The following is an 18,018-nucleotide window of genomic DNA, read 5'->3' as shown; positions in this document are numbered from 1 at the left end:
TACAAAGCTCGGACCTAAAATCACAAAATTCTGACATTTAACAATGTATTGAAATGAGTTGTGTGAATTTCGAGCCGGCTGTGAACGATCGATTCAGCTGTTTTGTGAATGAAATCGAAAGAGCGACATCTGTGACCATCGACAAATACAAAACAAGTAGAGACCTAATTCGTTAATTTTAACCCTCATTTTCTTCGAATTTGTATCAATTATAATTCAAATAATTTTATTGCAATAGATTGTCTTTGTTCCTCGCAAAATAATAATAAAATAAGAATCAACTGGTTTACTTTATTTGTATCATCTTTACGATTCGACCAATCAGAAGCCTCCATATGACTTAAGTCACTAAGCTCGGCTTTTGATTGGTTGCACAGCTACTTGTTATGGCCACCTGTTAAATGTCAAAGAACGTGTCTTCTTTTTGACACATACTCTTCTCGAAAATCGTTTGAATTTTCTTCAAGTGATGTGAAAGTCGCGAAAAACTCGCCAAAGCCGTGAAAATGATCGACTTTTGATGAAATATCATGCAAGAAATGGACACGTTATCGGCCGATTTGGCCTTACAAGCGATTTTAGGTGAGTGTAGGGGGGCTTAGGGGGCTCATAGTAGCCATTGTATTCGAATTAACTTGAATTAAATTGAATAAATTGGTAATTGAGGGGAAGACGGCTATTGTTGATATAATAAAGAGGGTCATTCGGGGAGTCCCTTGACCGGAAATTGTGAATTTGCACCGGAAGAAGCGACAGGTGGGTGAGGGGTTGTGGCTATTTTAGACGAAAAATACGAAAAATTTTTTGGATAGAATATCAATTTACTTATTTTTATAAAGAATTGTAAGAAATTGAAGCAAAAAATAATTCGAATGTGTAACTGGTTGCCTATATTATATGGCTCTTGTTTTTAAATACATAACTTTAATTTATTGTTGATGTTATGTAATCTCCAAAAAAATATTAATTCATGTTAAAATGTACAAAATAAAGTACATGGTTTAAATTAATTTGTACATCATTTTAATTCAGGTGTCATTATTGGTTGTCTACTTTTTATTTTTTCTGTAATTAATCACGCTTGTTGATAAGAACCAAAAACAGAACATTTATTATTGTGATATTTCGTGACGTCACAACTATGTTTTGTTTCTGCGTTCAAAATTAAAGTATCGATATAATTTCTCGGGTCGTTGATGCGTGAACGCAGCTTGTGCGTTTATCGACGATTTAATAAGGGTATCAAACACACCCTTGGCAGGTGAGGAATTTTTCGATCCCCCTTTTTGGTGATCGCAACAAAAGTGAAAAATTTTCAAAAAAAAATTATTCCAGTCAAGTGAAATAGTTCAAAATTGAGGGATTGGTAGACAAAGCCTTGAGGCAGTTTGTCTGAAAATTTGATCAAAATCCTGTAATTTTTGTTGGAGTTATAACAAAAAGTTTTAAGGGGGGAAGGGCAAAATAACTTGAAATTCGAATTTGTGCCTTGAAAAGAAAATTTCAGTCAAATAAATTAAACAAAAAATACAATCTTTCTAGTTTTTTTTTATTGGGTTTGTCATATTTACTAAATCAAAATCTCAAAAAATATTTCAAACCGAACAATTGGTGAAATTTTTATTGTGTTAAAACCAAAAAAACAACCATAAGTCAAAATAAGCAAATTTTGGAAAAATTTATTTATTTGTCGCTTTATTCCAAGAAAACTAAAAACTATAGGGAGTTTTAGCCCGTGCTAAATTACACTATAAAGTCATTTTCACCATAAAATAATCGCCTCTTGAATTTTTGGATTTTTTTTTGAATTTGTGAAATTTTATTCAAATTTGAAAGAATGCTAAATAAAACCCTGATTTTGACGTTTCTTATTAAAGAAATATCAAATTTTTGCAAATAACTACCCAGCAATATAAGGTGGCCGTGGACACTTGATACTTGATGAAAATGATCAAATTAGTGTCCCACCGCCTTCCCCTCGTCTATCTCGACTTCCGTATCGACCAAACGTAGTTGTCAACGAGCATTTACACGCGATCCCTACATTATCCCAAAAATCAAGTAGGCCTTTTTTGCAAAAATCCTCCATCTTCGCTATTTCGTCGGCCGTCCATTCCCCACCACGATGACCAATCAGCGCATCGATCGATTTTTGCGCGTCTTTACTATTGGTCTGTCTGTCGACGAAGCTCCGCCCTTTCCAATCCAATTTGGAAATTTTCGATTTCGCACTGCTCCTTCCCCCCTATGTTGCCAAGCAACGAGTGGGGGGTTAAATATCGTTTAACTCTTTAAATATTTTATTAAATAATCCAGTTATCGTTGCAACAGATTGTTGTGTGTTTTGTTTTCTATATACGCCTACTAATAAAGGAGTGCGAAAAATGACATGATTGAGGGATTTGTGTGACTTTTTCTCTCTCCGAAAGAACATTTTCGTTTGTTTGTTTTTTCTTTGGGATATGTGTTAGTGATTGAAATTATGGAATTTTGGGATATGGACGATCGCAGAGAGAACAGACATCGTAGTGGGCCAGGTATATTTTTTCGCAAAATTTCACATTTCAACTTTCATCTGTTTTTTGCAACTTTCTTTTGTTTGAGGCTTTTTTAATGTTAAATTTTAATTAATCGTGTCTGTAGTGAAAGACGAAGAAAAAAATGAAAGAACAACGTAAGTAACTGAGCGAAGGTGACGCGACGAATTTCTACTTTTTTGACACTTTTATTTGTTTGTGATATTTTTACTATAGGTAGGTAAGATTTTCTTAAAATTGTACTTGTATTTGATTTGTTTAATCAATAGAACATTTGATTGTTTTATTTTTACAAAATATTACATTTGGCAGTTTTTTTAATTGTTTTTGGAAAATTATATTTTAGCGAATTATTATAGATTCGAAAACAATTTTTATCATTTTTCTTTGCTTTTGTATCGAAAAAAATCAAATATTTATGAATTTTGACATTCTTATTTCAATTGACAATTGAGGCGCAGACTTTCAAAAAGCAGTTTATCCAAATTTGCATTTTTGCGGGAGAGAACAAAAACTGTGTTTTAAGAAATTTAATTTTTTATATCATTGACAATAAATGTGAAAAAATATGTACAAATTGGACACTAATTTTACAGATGGAGTACTTAGGCAAGGCATTTTACAAAAAAAAAAACTTTAAAAACCTTATCTCAATTCATAAAAACATGGACAAACTGCATTTTGAAAGACTACTCTTCAATTTTAGACCAAATCTTTATTACATTATACATTTTTATTTTTGATTGTTTAAAAAATCAAATTTGAAACGCCACATTTCAATCTCAATTTTGACATATTCTAAATTTCTATGGTAAAATTTTGCTAAATTGTATCTCAAATTGATATACCTACATACAAAATATTTTTCAGTAAATTATTTCATGGAATTATTTTCATTTCTCTTTTGTAAAATTAATATTTTTTGATAGATACTCTTTCTTAAATCAAAAATATGTAATCGAAAAGTTGATAATTTTTTGGGGTTTGTCAAATGTTTCGTATACGTTTTCATTTGTTTTAGCTCAGCTAACTATATGAAAACATCTTATTCATCCATTAGCGTAAAAATAATCAAATATTGTCCAATTGTGACGTCATATATCTGTTTGTACTTTTCATTAGACCTAATTATTATTTTTTTTTTTGATTTATTTTTATATCGCGTTCAATGCCAAGTTTATAATAATTTTGAATTCTCGTTCATTTTAAGATTTCGATAGTCATCATCGGTGGTGGTTTGTTTAGTCGATAGCACACTTGATTGTTTATCGTCGTTGTTATTGGCAACAACGTTTCATATTTTTCATCCTAGTTGGCGAATAACAGGTTGCCGAATCGATTCTCAAACTGTTTTTCTTTTTCTTTCTCTCTTGTAAATTCTTCTCCCGTTCAATGAACAAAAGCGCGTGCCAACGCCAACTCGATTCGTTTTTTTTTTCTTCTCGCGTTTCTGCTTCAATGTTCTTCAGTTAATGATCATGATAAAAATAATTATCCAGCGAAAGTCAATCGAAATCTAGACAATAATAATAATATGTAACGGTTTCGATTTTCTTTTCGTCGAATGAAGAAAAGCATTTCTTCGGTATTGATATGCTCTGTTAAGTCGATTGTCATTTGTTACACGAAGAAAATAATTAAAATCGGCGAGATTGGATCGGAGCGGTTAGGTTAACCTAGAATTTAGGTTTTTCAACATTGCATTTTCAAAAATTTATTAACAAACCTAAAACTTTTTGAGTTTAGAAAATGTGTTTTATGACCAAGTGTGACCCCTCATTTCAGACTAAAATGATCCAATTAAACGTTTTGTGAATTTATTCAAATTTATTATTTCAGGTCGCGGTTCGGACTTTGTTAGCGGCATTGATAACGAAGCCCTTGATTTTTCTCAATTGGAGGACTTTATAAATAGCGAAGGCTCCCAAAGTACGAACCCTTATTTCAACGAATCTCTCAATTCGACTCCGCCTTCAGGCAAACTTCTCAATGTTATCGTCGAAAACAAACGAAATAATGCAGGGCATTCTTTGCCCGAAAGCCCTCCTGATAGCAGTTCAGAGCACCCTTATAGCCCTCAAGAAGGCTGTGAGCCTTCAATGAACCCTTCTGAGACTCTCTACACGACTTTGGGTCCCAATATCTACAAACCGGGCTCGATAATTGGTCCCATGCTAAGCGATAATTTAATTTTGGGCTCACACATCGTAGTAGCCGAGCAAAACGGGGATCAGTTGATCGAAAACGGGAATATTCTACAGGATGGCAGGATTATGCAAGATGCGGGATTGATGATCCCTGAAGATAATAGACAGATTCTGTTGACTAATGGGGATTCGAATCAAAATTTCACGGATAGAGGGATGTATAAAGGTGATGAGAACCATTTGGTACATTTGGGCTATAGCCCTGCTATTGAAAATAATTTATGTGAGCCCAATTTGGACAACATACAAACGGTTTACACGAATTTGCAAAGTGCCCCCAAAAAAAGAAAATTATCACAAGATTCGCCTTTAGTCAAAAGCGAACCAGGTATTTGCTAGGTATACAAAATTTTCAAAAATTTTGACAATTTTTATTTTAGAACATTGCTCAACAAGTCAATTGAGCCCCCCTGGCCCCCTTTCAACGCCACTAGATGAAGAATATGCATCGTCTGAAGCTTGCCTTTCCGAATCACAGTATCAATGTATCAGATTTAGTCCGTTTCAGCAGCCACAATGGCACGCACTCTGCGATCAAAGTTTAACAGAATTGTATGTTTTTACTACATACAGGGTGTCCCAGAGCTTCGTATTTCTTCGATTACTTTGATAGTAAAGAAGATAACGAAATGCGATTTTTTTTGAACGATAGACATTAATTTTTTTATGGTCCAAAAATTTTTTCGTCATTAGGTATAGGTAATTCCTATATACAGGGGTTCCGTTTTTATTGTTACAAATTTAAACAGGTGATATTCAATTCTAAGACAAAAGTTTCCTATAAACATGTATCGAAAAATGCTTGGTAAGGGAGCTACACCCCCTGGAAGGGAGCTAATATGTTTTTGCTAATTTTTCAGAAACCATTTAAGATAAAATTACAAAATTTGGTACAGATGATAACCTTTATACACCTAAACGAAACATCAAATGTCAAAATTTTTAATCACAGGCGTACGAAACTGGAGGAGTTTAAGGTAAAAAAAAAATACTCTATTTATTTTGGCTTTAGTTTCTCGGTACTTTCAGCAACAAAATCTTAAGTTCGATAGTTTATCACAGAAAAGTCTCTCTTGTGTCGATACGACTTATTGTTTTTGAATAAAATTAATTTAAAATTTATGTTATACACCAATACAACATTTAAATAAATCAGAATTTACAGAATAATAAAAGCAAGAAATTCATATTTTCTAATCAACCTTAACTAATTAACATTACATTACAGTAACAATAATAACATTAATTAAATGAATTTGCCTGTCAATGCATAACTAAAGAAACTAAAGCCAAAATAGATAGGGTATTTTTTTACCCTAAACCCCACCAGTTTCGGACGCCCCTGATTAAAAATTTCGACATTTGATGTTTGAATTCGTTTAGGTGTACTAAATTTTGTAATTTTATCTTAAATGGTTTCACAAATATTAGCAGAAACCTATTAGCCCCCTTTCAGGGGGTGTAACTCCCTTACCAAGCATTTTTCGATACATGTTTATAGGAAACTTTTGTCTTAGAATTGAATATCACCTGCTTAAATTTGTAACAATAAAAACGGAACACCCTGTAGAGTGGCGCAACAAAGTTATATTTTTTTATGGAACACCCGGTATATTATACGCTTGTTTGAAAAAGTTTTTAATTTTAAGAATATCCATATTAGGTTTTACGGGTCTATCATGGACCATTTATCATTTATGGGCAATTTTATGAAAAAAAAGTACCATTTTTGAAAAAAATGTTTAGAAGAGGAAGTAACGCAAATCTACTTGATTTTTAACGCTAAATAGAATAATTTAAACTTTTGTAGGTTTAAAAAGGCGTACAAACCCTAGGTTTTTTAGAAAGCTCATTAAAGCTCTACAGGATAAAGTATATAATAACATACAATGTGTTTCATTTGAATGCAAAAGATTGATTGAATTTCTACCATAATAATTTAGGACCAGACTCAGTAAAAATGGTTGCAATTGTTTTTATTCACTTTTTCTTTCTAGCAAAGCCGTTGTGATTTTTCAAAAAATGGTACTTTTTTTCATAAAATTGCCCATAAATGATAAACAGACCATGAAACCTAATATGGATATTGTTAGAATTAAAAACTCTTTCAAATAAGCGCATAATATACCGGGTGTTCCATAAGAAAAAATATAACTTTTATTGCGCCATCCTATAATAACAACAATATTTTCGGATCATAGAAAAAATAAACGCCTATCGTCCAAAAGAAACCGCATTTCATTATCTTCTTTACTGTCAAAGTAATCGAAGAAATACGGAGCTCTGGGACACCCTGTATTTTCTGAAAATAGGTTTTTTAATGTCACGATTTATTTCAGGCCAGTACCGCATTATAGGGTCGATGCCGATAAAGGATTCAATTTTTCAAATGCAGACGATGCGTTTGTATGTCAGAAAAAGAACCATTTTCAGGTAGGGGACGTCGGAATCTTTTTGTGCGAATTGTAAAAATTTTGTTAATTTTTAGATAACTTGCCACGTCCAATTATTGGGTGACGCACAATTTGTTAAAACTTCCGACGGATTCCAAAAGATCTCAAGCTTCCATCTTCACTTTTATGGTGTCAAACACGACTGTCCAACTCAAACGATACGAGTTGAGCAGAGTCAAAGTGATAGGAGCAAAAAACCATTTCATCCAGTTTTGTGCGTTTTTACACTTTTTTTTTAACATAAAATATCAACTGTTTGAATTTAGGGTCGAACTTGTAAATTCACAAGTGACGAAGGTCACTGTTGGCCGATTACATTTCAGCGAAACTACATCTAATAACATGCGAAAGAAGGGCAAACCGAACCCAGAACAGCGATATTTTCAGGTTTCAAAAAAAAAATGAAATAAAAATTTTTCGAAATTGTTTTTTTTTGTAGTTGGTTGTAGGTCTACACGCACATACAACTAACGGTAATTTCCCGGTTATAAGTCACGCGAGTCAAAAAATAATCGTCAGGGCGTCAAATCCTGGCCAATTTGAAAGCGACGTCGAATTGTGTTGGCAAAAAGGTCAGACGCAAGTAAGTCAAATTTGATCGTTTTGACGATTTTTTCATTTTCCTTATTTTCTGTTGGAGGACTCAATTTTTCATAATGGTAAAGTCGGCATCAATACTGACCGACCGGACGAATCATTGGTCGTTCACGGGAATATTAAAGTGACCGGACATATTATTCAACCAAGTGATATAAGAGCAAAGAAAAATATCGTCGAATGTGACACTGCTGAGCAATTACGAAACGTTCAAAAACTGAGAGTCGTCAGGTAGGTCTAGCCGAATCGATTGGCTATTTAAAAATTTTTAGAATGATGAGGGTATCCAGTGAGCGGCAAAATTATACAGAGTGGTTATAAATGATTTTCATCTAGCCAGCTTTGGAATTTTTTTATTTGTGCCGCTCTACTTTTTTGAAAGCTCTAGTTCTGTCATTAGTGTCACTTATTAATTAATAATAAATGGTTGTTAATTAAACTTTTATTGTTTCAACTAATTTTCAATAATAATTGATAAGAATGTATACTTTGGAAGAAAACAAGTTTATAATTAAAGTCTATTTTCGAAGTGGACGATTTTTTAATTTTGAGTTAAAACAAGTAGGTACCCCTATTTTCGTAAAGCGGCATGTTTTATTTTACATGTAAAATTCAAAGCTGGCTAGATGAAAATCATTTATAACCACTTTGTACAATAGTCTTATTTATTAAAACTGAAAATTTTGTTTTGGAAAAATGCTCGAACAGGTCAATTTTCTTTTTAAAAAAATACAAAATTTTTAACTTGATTTAAAATTCTATCTTTATTGATATTATTTCACTTTTTGGATAATTTTTTTTTGGAAAACTGTATGTAATAGGTACACCCGGGGAAAAAACTATTCACCAGTCTAACTTTCTGCTCACACTGCGCTTTGTTGCAATAGGGTTTCCGATTAACTAGTTGGGGAGCAGGTAATAAGACCCTTATTTAGGAAGTTGGTCCGGACTCGGGGACACACGTTTCTTCAAAACGGTCTTTTCCTGCAAATTTCTTCAACGAGTATAGATTATTAAATGGTGATTATAAATAATAATTTTCAAAATGACACTAAGCAAATTTTAGAGAAAAAAATGCATGCCTATGTATTTCATTACCTTAACAAACAAATTTTTGTGATTTACTTTTAATTTTATTAACAAATAGCTAGCTAAATAACAAAAATGTTTGTAAAAAAAGATAATTTTAATAAATGGCAAGTCAAAAAAAACATCTTCTAAAAAAACAGTCATTTTTAACAAAAACAAACATTATTTAATTAATTAATTAATTAATTAATTGTCAAAGTGACATCGTGGTCAAAAAAATGAAATCGCCAATGTGATGGGACTTGAAAAGCAAAGAAAGATTATTATTACAAGTTCAAAAGTAAGAAAAAAAAAATAACTTTTCTTTCCACTGAGTCAGAATAATGAAGTTTTAATTACAGATTTGCTCGTTTCAGATAAAGCAAAATTAACCCTTGCTGTTAAAGTGTTACTTTATCTACTCAAAAGAATTTATAAAGAAATAGTTTAATATCTGATATAGAAAAAAAAAGTATTTCCTTTGCTTTTTGGGCGTAAAATCAAAGGTAAAAACTTGTTTCCTTTTGACTGTCTACATATTTAATATTTTGGTGTGGCCAAGTCTATAGAATTCTTTAAAAAAATTACGGGTTTCCATTTAAAAAAAATGCCGCTGCTGTCATTACCCAAAAACCAAAAAGTGTAGAATTTTAAAACAAGTTGAAAACTGTGTATAAGGTGTTCTAGTGAGTTAGTAAAGTTCATTATTCAAACAGATATAAACTTAATTTAACTAAATACCTACGATGTGGCCTAAAGAAAATTACAATTGATTTCTTTTTAAATTAGTAAAAACTAAGGAAGTATCGAGAGATCAAGATAATTTGTCCTTGTATCCAAAAACGTATGTCCTGTGCGTATGTCTGTGAAATGTCAAATAAAATGACAAGTGGAAAGGTAAAATCCTATGATCAAAAAGATAACTAAATTTATGATTTATCCTCAAAAAAGAACGGTCTTGTTATTATTTGACGTTTCACCTGCAGTTAGTTCAAAAACAGACATACGTTCAGTTGCGGAATTGATCACTTTGATCTTCTGACTATGCCACAAATCACTATTTTTGAAAGTAAATAAATGAGGTTATTAATATAAAGGTTGTTTTAGAGTTTACACTATGTATGATTTGTACAGTGCGATCAAAAAGTCTTTCTATCAAGTAAGCGTCCTAGTTGAGGACGTATGTTGCATGGCAGTTCGTATGTTATCGAGATGTCAAAAAATTATTTTATAAAAATTAAAACGTTGAGCTAATTAAATTGAATTATTTTATGAAACGTCTTAAAACAAACTAAAATGAGATTTTGTTGGTGTTTATTCATAAAAATCGTTCACCACGGTTTCCTGTAATAATTTACATAAAAAATATTTTGACATTTCTCATTTGTCATTGTGACATTTTATCTTCCACAGACATACGTTTTAAATTTCTACGCTTGCTTGATAGACAGACTTTTTGATCTCACTGTATTAATAAGTGTGATTTAAAAAGAATTCTAATGTTTTTATTTAAAAAACTTTAGGTCATAAGGTTTTTATATTAAAATTTAAATATAAAAAATTGAAGCTTTTGGTGGCAAGTCTTGGCCCCCTGGATCCGCCCTTGTGACCTCCTCTTGTATCAAGCTGAAATACCTATTTTTTGATAGTTTTAACATTTTTTCCAAAATTACGGTTTTCTTAAGGTATGACTATGAGCCATCTTTCGCATCCCAATTAAGTCGTGACTCCCAAAACTCGGATACCGGTGTAATAGCCCAAGAGGTGGCTAAAATCCTCCCGGAAGCGGTCAGACCGGCTGGTGATCTCGTCTTGAAAAACGGCCAATCCATTGACAATTTTTTGGTAGTCAACAAAGAACGTATTTTTATGGAAAATATCGGTGCTGTCAAGGAATTATGTAAAGTAACTGATAATTTGGAAACTCGAATCGATCAATTGGAACGAATAAATCGTCGATTAAATAAACTGAAACGTGGTGATAGTCTCAAATCGACTAGTACAGGTGGGTGACGTATTTTTGAAATTCTATCAAAATTTAACAATTTTTTTACAGTAAGCAGCTTAAAACATTCCTATTCGCAAAAATGTTCTAAACATCATTGTGACCGTGACGATGAACTATGTTCGAATAAATTTATCCAAATTATTATCGTCATTCTGGTCCTCATAATGGCATTTTGGTGAGTTTTTGACTACATACCAGGTGAATAAAAAGTAAACTAAGCACTTTACGAAAAAAATAATTACTGTAGCGTAAAGTACAATTAAAATGTGACCATTTATCAAGAATAACATTTTTCCAAATTTTTTAGTTTTCGAGTTCTCGAAAAAAAATTTTTTTTTAATGGCCACCCACCATGGTAATTTTTTTAATTAAAGATTATGATCTAAAAATGACCTCTAATTAAATAAAATTGTTTTTTAGCCAGTACTTTTTTTTTAATTAATTGTTAAAGTTGCGTTCCGAACACATCACGAAGATTGTCCGAACTGACTAAAAAACAATTCTGTTTAATTAGAGGTCATTTTTAGATCATAATCTTTAATTAAAAAAATTACCATGGTGGGTGGCCATTAAAAAAAAAATTTTCCAGAACTCGAAAACTAAAAGAAATTTCGAAAAATGTTATTCTTGATAAATGGTCACATTTTAATTATACTTTACGCTACACTAAGTATTTTTTCCTAAAGTGCTTAGTTTACGAAAAAACGCTTGGTTCCATACTTTTTATTCACCTGGTATGTTTTCTTTTGACATTTTAGTTTGGCCGCTATCACAACTCTGTACCTGATGGAAGCATCACGACACAACCAATTCGCCCATACAAACCTCCAACAAACCCATCGATCCATCGTAACAAAAAGACAAATGAAAGTGCCGAAAAATCACCAGTCACGACACACTGCGACCGAATATCACAAAACGAATAATTATAAAGACGATGATGTCACACGAATCACCATAGATCCGAGTTTGACAAAACGGCCTTCGGCTATCATCGGTCGACCCCCCGATTGTCTATCGATAGATCAAGATCTTGAAAGTAGTCATCTTTGTCAGATTTATTGTTGCGCAGCAACCCAACCGGTAATTCCCCCACCGGAATCTCCAAATTCCATCTACGGTGACAAATCCACCAATCGAACAGTGTTGAATCTTGAACAAGCGAAATTAGCCACGCCCTTTCACTCGACGACTAATGAGATTGACAAGCGACAAAAACGTGATGCTTATGATTTGACAGGCGAGATAAGCTCATTTGACATGCCAGGTGATTGTTTTTGGTATTAGCCAATTGGATTTTATACAATTTTTGTCCACAGATGACCAGATTTTCCTGATTATCGTTCAAGGTCGTAACTTTAATACTACCTTGACTCATAAATATCTGATAGCTCAGCCTGAACCTCACAATTATTCCTATTCCGTTCCTATATCGAAATATATGCCAGACGAGTTCATCAATCTCATATTTAGGTGAAATTTTGTGTTTTTCGAAAAAAAAAATTCTAATTTTTTTTTCACAGATCGACTCAAGACACGATTAAGGAAGTCGAATATTGCAATAACAATTACAAAGAACGCGGATGTTCATTCGAAAAGCCACAAACAAGGCATAAAGTCAATGAGCACAGTCCAAGTCAGTTGATAAGTACTCAAAGTGTCATTTTTGAAGTCAATATGGCCGACTTTCAGTCAAAAATTATGACGTACAGGGCGTCAAGTCGCGCCAATCAGGTATGTGTAGGTTTGGCCTTATTTTTTATTAAATGTGAGTCAATATATTTTTTAGAATACGTGTAAATTGAGCAACTCGGATGAATTTATCGAATATAATTTCCATTTCTACCGGCACTGTGATGAATAAACGATACGTACTACTCAGCAAAAAAGGAAAGTAAGAACAAGAAATGCATGACATTTATTTATTTACGTTTTTTTTTTAAATATTATATTTTTTTAATTGTTTTATCAAAGTGTTCGATGTTACTACAGCATCACCTAGTTGTAGAAGTTGTACCTGTATCTGAAAGATTTGAACACTTTTCTAGATAGTGTGTATAATGAAAAAGCACCAAAAAAATATTGTAGCGTTTTTAGTGGATTATTATGACTCTCATCATGTACTTAATTTTTCTTGTCCGTCCAATAAATTGTATAATGTGTAGATTAGACTTTTATCGTATTGTAAAATATTTTCTTTCTCTCTCTCTCTTGTTTGACATTAAGACAATTTTTTATTATTTTATAGAGTTATAAAATATAAATGAACAAATAGTTTTAGCATAAATATGATGTATTATTGCAATATTGTTTTATTTTTTTGTGATTGTGTAAAATAAATTGTTTTTTTTTTTATTTATTTTGACTTAAAACACCATTTTTTTAATACATTTTAATGACTTTTTGTAATACATGCGATTCTTTATTTATGCTTTTACATTATTTAAGGCGCTACTTGGTGAATCTCAAACTATACAACAATTCACGCTTTAAATACAATTATATAAAAAAATAACAGAACCTACGCATTGAAGAAATTGGACAAAAAATGCTCGATTACAAGGTTTTGCAAATATTTGTGTTAAAAGTACATCAAAATTAAAAAAAAAATTAATAATCATAAAAACGAAACAATCTACTTATGCTCCAGTACCAACTGTCTAAGCTTCTCATAGTTGGCACCACTGAACTGCGTGATCGTTTGACTATTCTTGACGAAAACAAAAGTAGGCATTGACGAAATATTGTACTCCATAGCAATATCCTCGCATTCATCCACATCCACCTGAAACAAACGACAATCAAAATATAAAACAAACGCCACAAAGCACAGCCTACCTTAAATACATGCACGTTTTGGAATTCCTGAGCCAACTCTTCCAATTTCGGTGAAATCATCTTACAAGGACCACACCAGGTGGCGAAAAAATCGATGACAACGAGCTGGTCGCCGGCATCAGTAAGCTTCGACACGAGGTCGTTCTGTAAAAAAAAGATTTTCACTCTGTATATGACCTTGATAGTATTAATCGAACACGTGACCTGTATATTGTCAACCTAGACAAAAAACAAGCGACTTATCGCAAATTTTTGGCGCACACTATGAAAAAAACCTCAATTTTCCGGCTAATCGAAAGTCACAATCTGTCAAAAAATCTATTGCGTTTCCGGAAAATGGACCACGCCCACATGGGACTTACCTTGTCGTTGATGTGAGTGACCATACTTGGGCTACGATAGGTTTCTGGTAGCTGATGGGTCTTTTTTCGCCGAAATGGGCAACAGAAAGGAATGATTTGAAAATGGGCGACAACACTCGACCAAATGACTTGACACAATGCCACTATGTTATTTAAATGCGCATGTGTGACAAACACTATATTGTGATTGGTGGAATACATGAGCAAGGATCGAGTAATAAAAGTCGGCTCATTGCACCTACTTGGTGAAAATTTAACAATAAAATCGTTTTGATTTATTTTCCGGGCTGGAAATCACGATTTGGTTTTCCGGTACCGTCGGGAAGAAGTTATTAGCGAGTTTTCCTCAATTTGATGATATTGTCACACTTGTGGAACGCTTGGCCTTAGTCATGAAAATTTGTAATAATCAAAATTAAATTTTTACGTCAGTGTTCAATCATCAGTTTCGAGAATTCGGTGAATAAATCACGATTAATTTGGTTGGAGTGAATTTTTGTTTATTTTTATGAAATCGATAAAATTATTGAGTTATTTTATATTTTATCAAGTAACCTTCGCTTGGCGGGGCACGTGACGCTATTATCGGTCACGTGGCTTTTGTAATTACTTAAAAAAATTACTTTGTTCATTAATTATATTTACAAAAAAATTGAAAATTTTAATATTGACATTACTCAGCGGATTTGAGTAGATAAAACGGGTTTATCTCCTATCTTTGTACTAAGATTTGTGTTTAATGTGTGAATTTTTACAGAAAAAAAAAATGTGACCATGAACACTATAAAAAAACACTAATTTCTAAAATTTACAACTTTTTTATTTCACAATAATTCAATTTGGAATACATATGCAGTCAGTAATACATACACTCGAAATTTAAGTGTGTTAAAAAAAGAAAACATTAAAAAACCACTGCTAAAAGTGATAAACAATTTAATTTGTTGAAAAATCGTTTGAAAAATAGTTCTTGTATAAATCATTGTCAAAAAATATTATACATGTATGCAACCAACAATACATCAATTGTCAGTGGCGACGTCCTCTACGTCACTCCGCTTCGACGCCGTCATCCACGTCGCCACCTCCATCATCGATCAATGCATTCGTCGCTTGCGCACCCTTTTTGAAAATGGCCGGCGGCGATCTCGATAATCTCGAATATTACATCAAATTTCCAAGTCCGAACTTCAACTACAGTCAACCAAACGGGGGCGAAAGTGACTACGTCTTCGTCGTCAACGAGGAAAAAATCCCTGTGATTCTACTATTCGGTTGGGCCGGATGTCAGGACAAGTACTTGGCCAAATATTCGCAAATTTACGAAGATCGGGGGTGAGATTTTATTTTTTTTTTTGACTATTTATTAATTTTTTTACAGTTTGATAACGGTGAGGTACACCGCACCGGTCAAATGCCTTTTCTGGAAGCGATTCCAAATGATCGCGATTGGGGAACGACTCGTCAAGCTTTTAATTGACTTGAATTTCGAAAATCATCCAATTATTGTGCATTGTTTCTCGAATGGGGGCGCTTTTTTGTTTCAGAATTTCACGCTGGCACTTGAAAAGAGCCCCAAACCGATTCAGGTAAAAATTTCCACTTGTTTAGATTATTCATGAGGCACAAAACTGTTAGCTTTGCAATAAAACGCTTTGTTTGTAAACGATTTAATCACCAAAAATTATTATACAATTTTGTTAACAGTTCTTTTTAATTTTTGCAGATAAAAGGTGTGATTTTTGACTCTGCACCGGGCAAACGTCGCGTTTTGAGTCTATTTCGTGCCATTTCAGCAATTTTGGGTGGAAGGCCCCTCTATAATATCCCTGCTTCGGTCCTCATGACCATGTTTATATCTATGATTTGGTTATATGAGGTGCGTTTACAAAAATATTTTTTTAATTTTAATGCATTTTTGCGTTATACCTACATAGGTTGTCAGTAATTACATCAGCCCTAAAAAAACATTCCAATCGAATCCTTTAGAAAATTTGAAAGACGATAAAAATACTTGTCCTCAACTATTCATCTATTCGAAAAAAGACATTCTGATTCCTTATACGGTAAGTATCACTCTTGTATAAATAGTCAAAAAACGAATTAATTTTTTTTCAAGGATATTGAATATTTCGCAAATTATCGAAAATCTCTAGGTATCGATGTAACAACTCTCTGTTACGAAACAAGTCCTCATGTCAAACACTACACCGAAAACAAAGAAAGTTACGTGAGTAGCATATGCAATTTTTTAAATAAATGCCTAAACGGCACAAATTAATTCACAATTAGGAAAAACATTTCAACGCTTAATTAATGTTTAGGGTATATTTTATTTTTTTAGACGTTGTTAAACTGCACAAAAATGTATTTATTTCAATTGTTTCATTAAAACTATGTTCCAAAGTAACCTGTTTCCTTCATCCCGCCACTGGAGTGAATTTTATTTTTTGTTTTTATTCTAGTACTTACACACATGTGCGACTCGCCTATGATAAAAAAAGGGGGTTTTCAAAGTTTTTTTCTCTAAAATAAACATTTTTTAAACAAATATATTTCGACAATAGTGGTAATAAACATGATAAACCTAAATCTAATATCTTTCGTTTAATTAAAAGCCGGTTTTATTGACGTATCAACCTTTTGCAAATACGGATGTAAAGCAATTCGTTTGGCCGAAATCCTCTTGACTGGATCATAGACAAGCATTTGTTTTAAAAGGTCTATAGCATCGCTACTCATACATTTGACTTCACTTTCCAAAGTGCAAGATTTCCAATTGGGGAAACTGACCTTGTATTCGGGTAATTTGGAGACTCCTGGCCAAATTTCATCACTTGGAGTTTTCAAAACACTGAAAAAGTCCCAATGAGAAATTACATGAGTGAAATGAAAACAATCAAGTACCGAAAAATGCGGAAAAGTTGATCAATTTCTGAGTCACCCTGAAAGAGGGCTTTCTTATTGGCCATTTCAGCGAAAATGCAACCTAAAGACCAGATGTCAATGGGACAGGAATATCGAGCGGAGCCGAGGAGCACTTCGGGGGCACGATACCACAAAGTGACCACTTCGTGAGTGTAAACACGGACGGGGACCCCAAACGCTCGACCTAGACCAAAATCGGCCACTTTAATGGCACCGTTGGCGTTGATGAGTAAGTTTTGAGGCTTAAGGTCACGATGGAGAACGCGTCTTTGGTGGCAGAAAAGTATAGCTTCGTTAATCTGGTAAAGGTAGCTTTTGACCATTTCGGGGTCCATGTATGAGCCCTGAGGGATTGTATCAAGGTACTTTTTCAAGTCCATTGATAAAAACTCAAAGATTAAATAAAGACGGTTCTCTTCCATCATCACGTCTTCAAGGCAGACAATGTTAGGGTGGCGTAGCTCCTTGAGGAGGGAGATTTCGCGGATGGCTGTGGAGGGCACACCCTCATCTTCAGGTTGGAGTCTATAAAAAGACAAATAAAACTTGTTTCCACAGAAAATGGGGCTCACCTGATTTTTTTCATTGCGACTAATTGGCCAGTTTTCTTGTTCTTACCCTTGTAGACCACGCCATAAGTGCCTTCACCGATTTTCTCGATTTTGAGAAAGTCATCCATGTTGGCGCTCTGCTTCGACATTGTTGGTTTCGGAGGCCCCAATCTAACCAAACATTAGACTTAAATGAAGTTTCAAACATCAAATTACAATGCTTACTTGATCACTACAACGAAATTTTAATAAAAACACACAAGTTTTGTCACTTTTTACACTCTTTTTCAGTTTTTAACACTCAACGGCTTGTTCTAAGAAACATGGAGAGTTTTTTGTTGGACAATTTTAAACCGGCCAATAGGAAACAACCTTATCACCGTCTCTGTCGAACTCATGCTAATCTCAATTATCTATCTCTTTCTCTCAAGGCTTAAGCTGCATTGCCAACTTCTCACACAAAAAATTA

General features: G+C 33.2%; 4 protein-coding genes across 7 annotated transcripts; 2 read left to right on the top strand and 2 right to left on the bottom strand.

Moving 5' to 3' along the window:
- The first annotated feature begins 395 nt into the window (after positions 1-395).
- LOC123009339 (myelin regulatory factor) lies at positions 396-13,229 on the top strand. Of its 3 annotated transcripts, none has more exons than XM_044405567.1 (14): positions 396-582; positions 4,377-5,072; positions 5,125-5,296; positions 7,084-7,177; positions 7,233-7,411; positions 7,464-7,584; positions 7,637-7,780; positions 7,835-8,025; positions 10,548-10,867; positions 10,919-11,045; positions 11,629-12,137; positions 12,190-12,343; positions 12,394-12,604; positions 12,660-13,229. In XM_044405567.1, the coding sequence occupies exons 1-14, from the start codon at positions 531-533 to the stop codon at positions 12,732-12,734; spliced, it is 3,045 nt and encodes a 1,014-aa protein (XP_044261502.1). In that variant the 5' UTR covers positions 396-530; the 3' UTR covers positions 12,735-13,229. The 3 variants fall into 3 exon arrangements, with proteins under 3 accessions (XP_044261502.1, XP_044261501.1, XP_044261500.1); XM_044405566.1 differs by lacking the exon at positions 396-582 and adding an exon at positions 2,346-2,537 and having other exon boundaries at positions 7,838-8,025; XM_044405565.1 differs by lacking the exon at positions 396-582 and adding an exon at positions 2,346-2,537.
- Positions 13,211-14,233, bottom strand: LOC123009343 (thioredoxin-2-like). Its single transcript, XM_044405573.1, has 3 exons — positions 14,071-14,233; positions 13,709-13,852; positions 13,211-13,655 (listed from the first exon to the last, which is right to left on the bottom strand). Exons 1-3 carry the CDS (start codon positions 14,092-14,094, stop codon positions 13,506-13,508), a joined length of 318 nt encoding a protein of 105 aa, XP_044261508.1. The 5' UTR covers positions 14,095-14,233; the 3' UTR covers positions 13,211-13,505.
- A 617-nt stretch (positions 14,234-14,850) lies between these two features.
- LOC123009342 (transmembrane protein 53) lies at positions 14,851-16,426 on the top strand. Its single transcript, XM_044405571.1, has 5 exons — positions 14,851-15,405; positions 15,452-15,659; positions 15,797-15,949; positions 16,008-16,136; positions 16,190-16,426. Exons 1-5 carry the CDS (start codon positions 15,203-15,205, stop codon positions 16,349-16,351), a joined length of 855 nt encoding a protein of 284 aa, XP_044261506.1. The 5' UTR covers positions 14,851-15,202; the 3' UTR covers positions 16,352-16,426.
- Positions 16,378-17,927, bottom strand: LOC123009341 (cyclin-dependent kinase 1). 2 transcript variants are annotated; one of them, XM_044405569.1, is made up of 4 exons: positions 17,775-17,927; positions 17,571-17,720; positions 16,978-17,523; positions 16,380-16,924 (listed from the first exon to the last, which is right to left on the bottom strand). In XM_044405569.1, exons 2-4 carry the CDS (start codon positions 17,696-17,698, stop codon positions 16,678-16,680), a joined length of 921 nt encoding a protein of 306 aa, XP_044261504.1. In that variant the 5' UTR covers positions 17,699-17,720; positions 17,775-17,927; the 3' UTR covers positions 16,380-16,677. The 2 variants fall into 2 exon arrangements, with proteins under 2 accessions (XP_044261505.1, XP_044261504.1); XM_044405570.1 differs by lacking the exon at positions 17,775-17,927 and having other exon boundaries at positions 16,378-16,924.
- Positions 17,928-18,018: the final 91 nt, after the last annotated feature.

Source organism: Tribolium madens, unplaced genomic scaffold (assembly GCF_015345945.1).
Source record: "Tribolium madens isolate multiple individuals breed KSU strain unplaced genomic scaffold, Tmad_KSU_1.1 Scaffold_71;HRSCAF=194;Tcas5.2_LG6, whole genome shotgun sequence".
Lineage (NCBI taxonomy): Eukaryota > Metazoa > Arthropoda > Insecta > Coleoptera > Tenebrionidae > Tribolium > Tribolium madens.
This window is presented reverse-complemented; position numbering and strand designations above follow the sequence as displayed.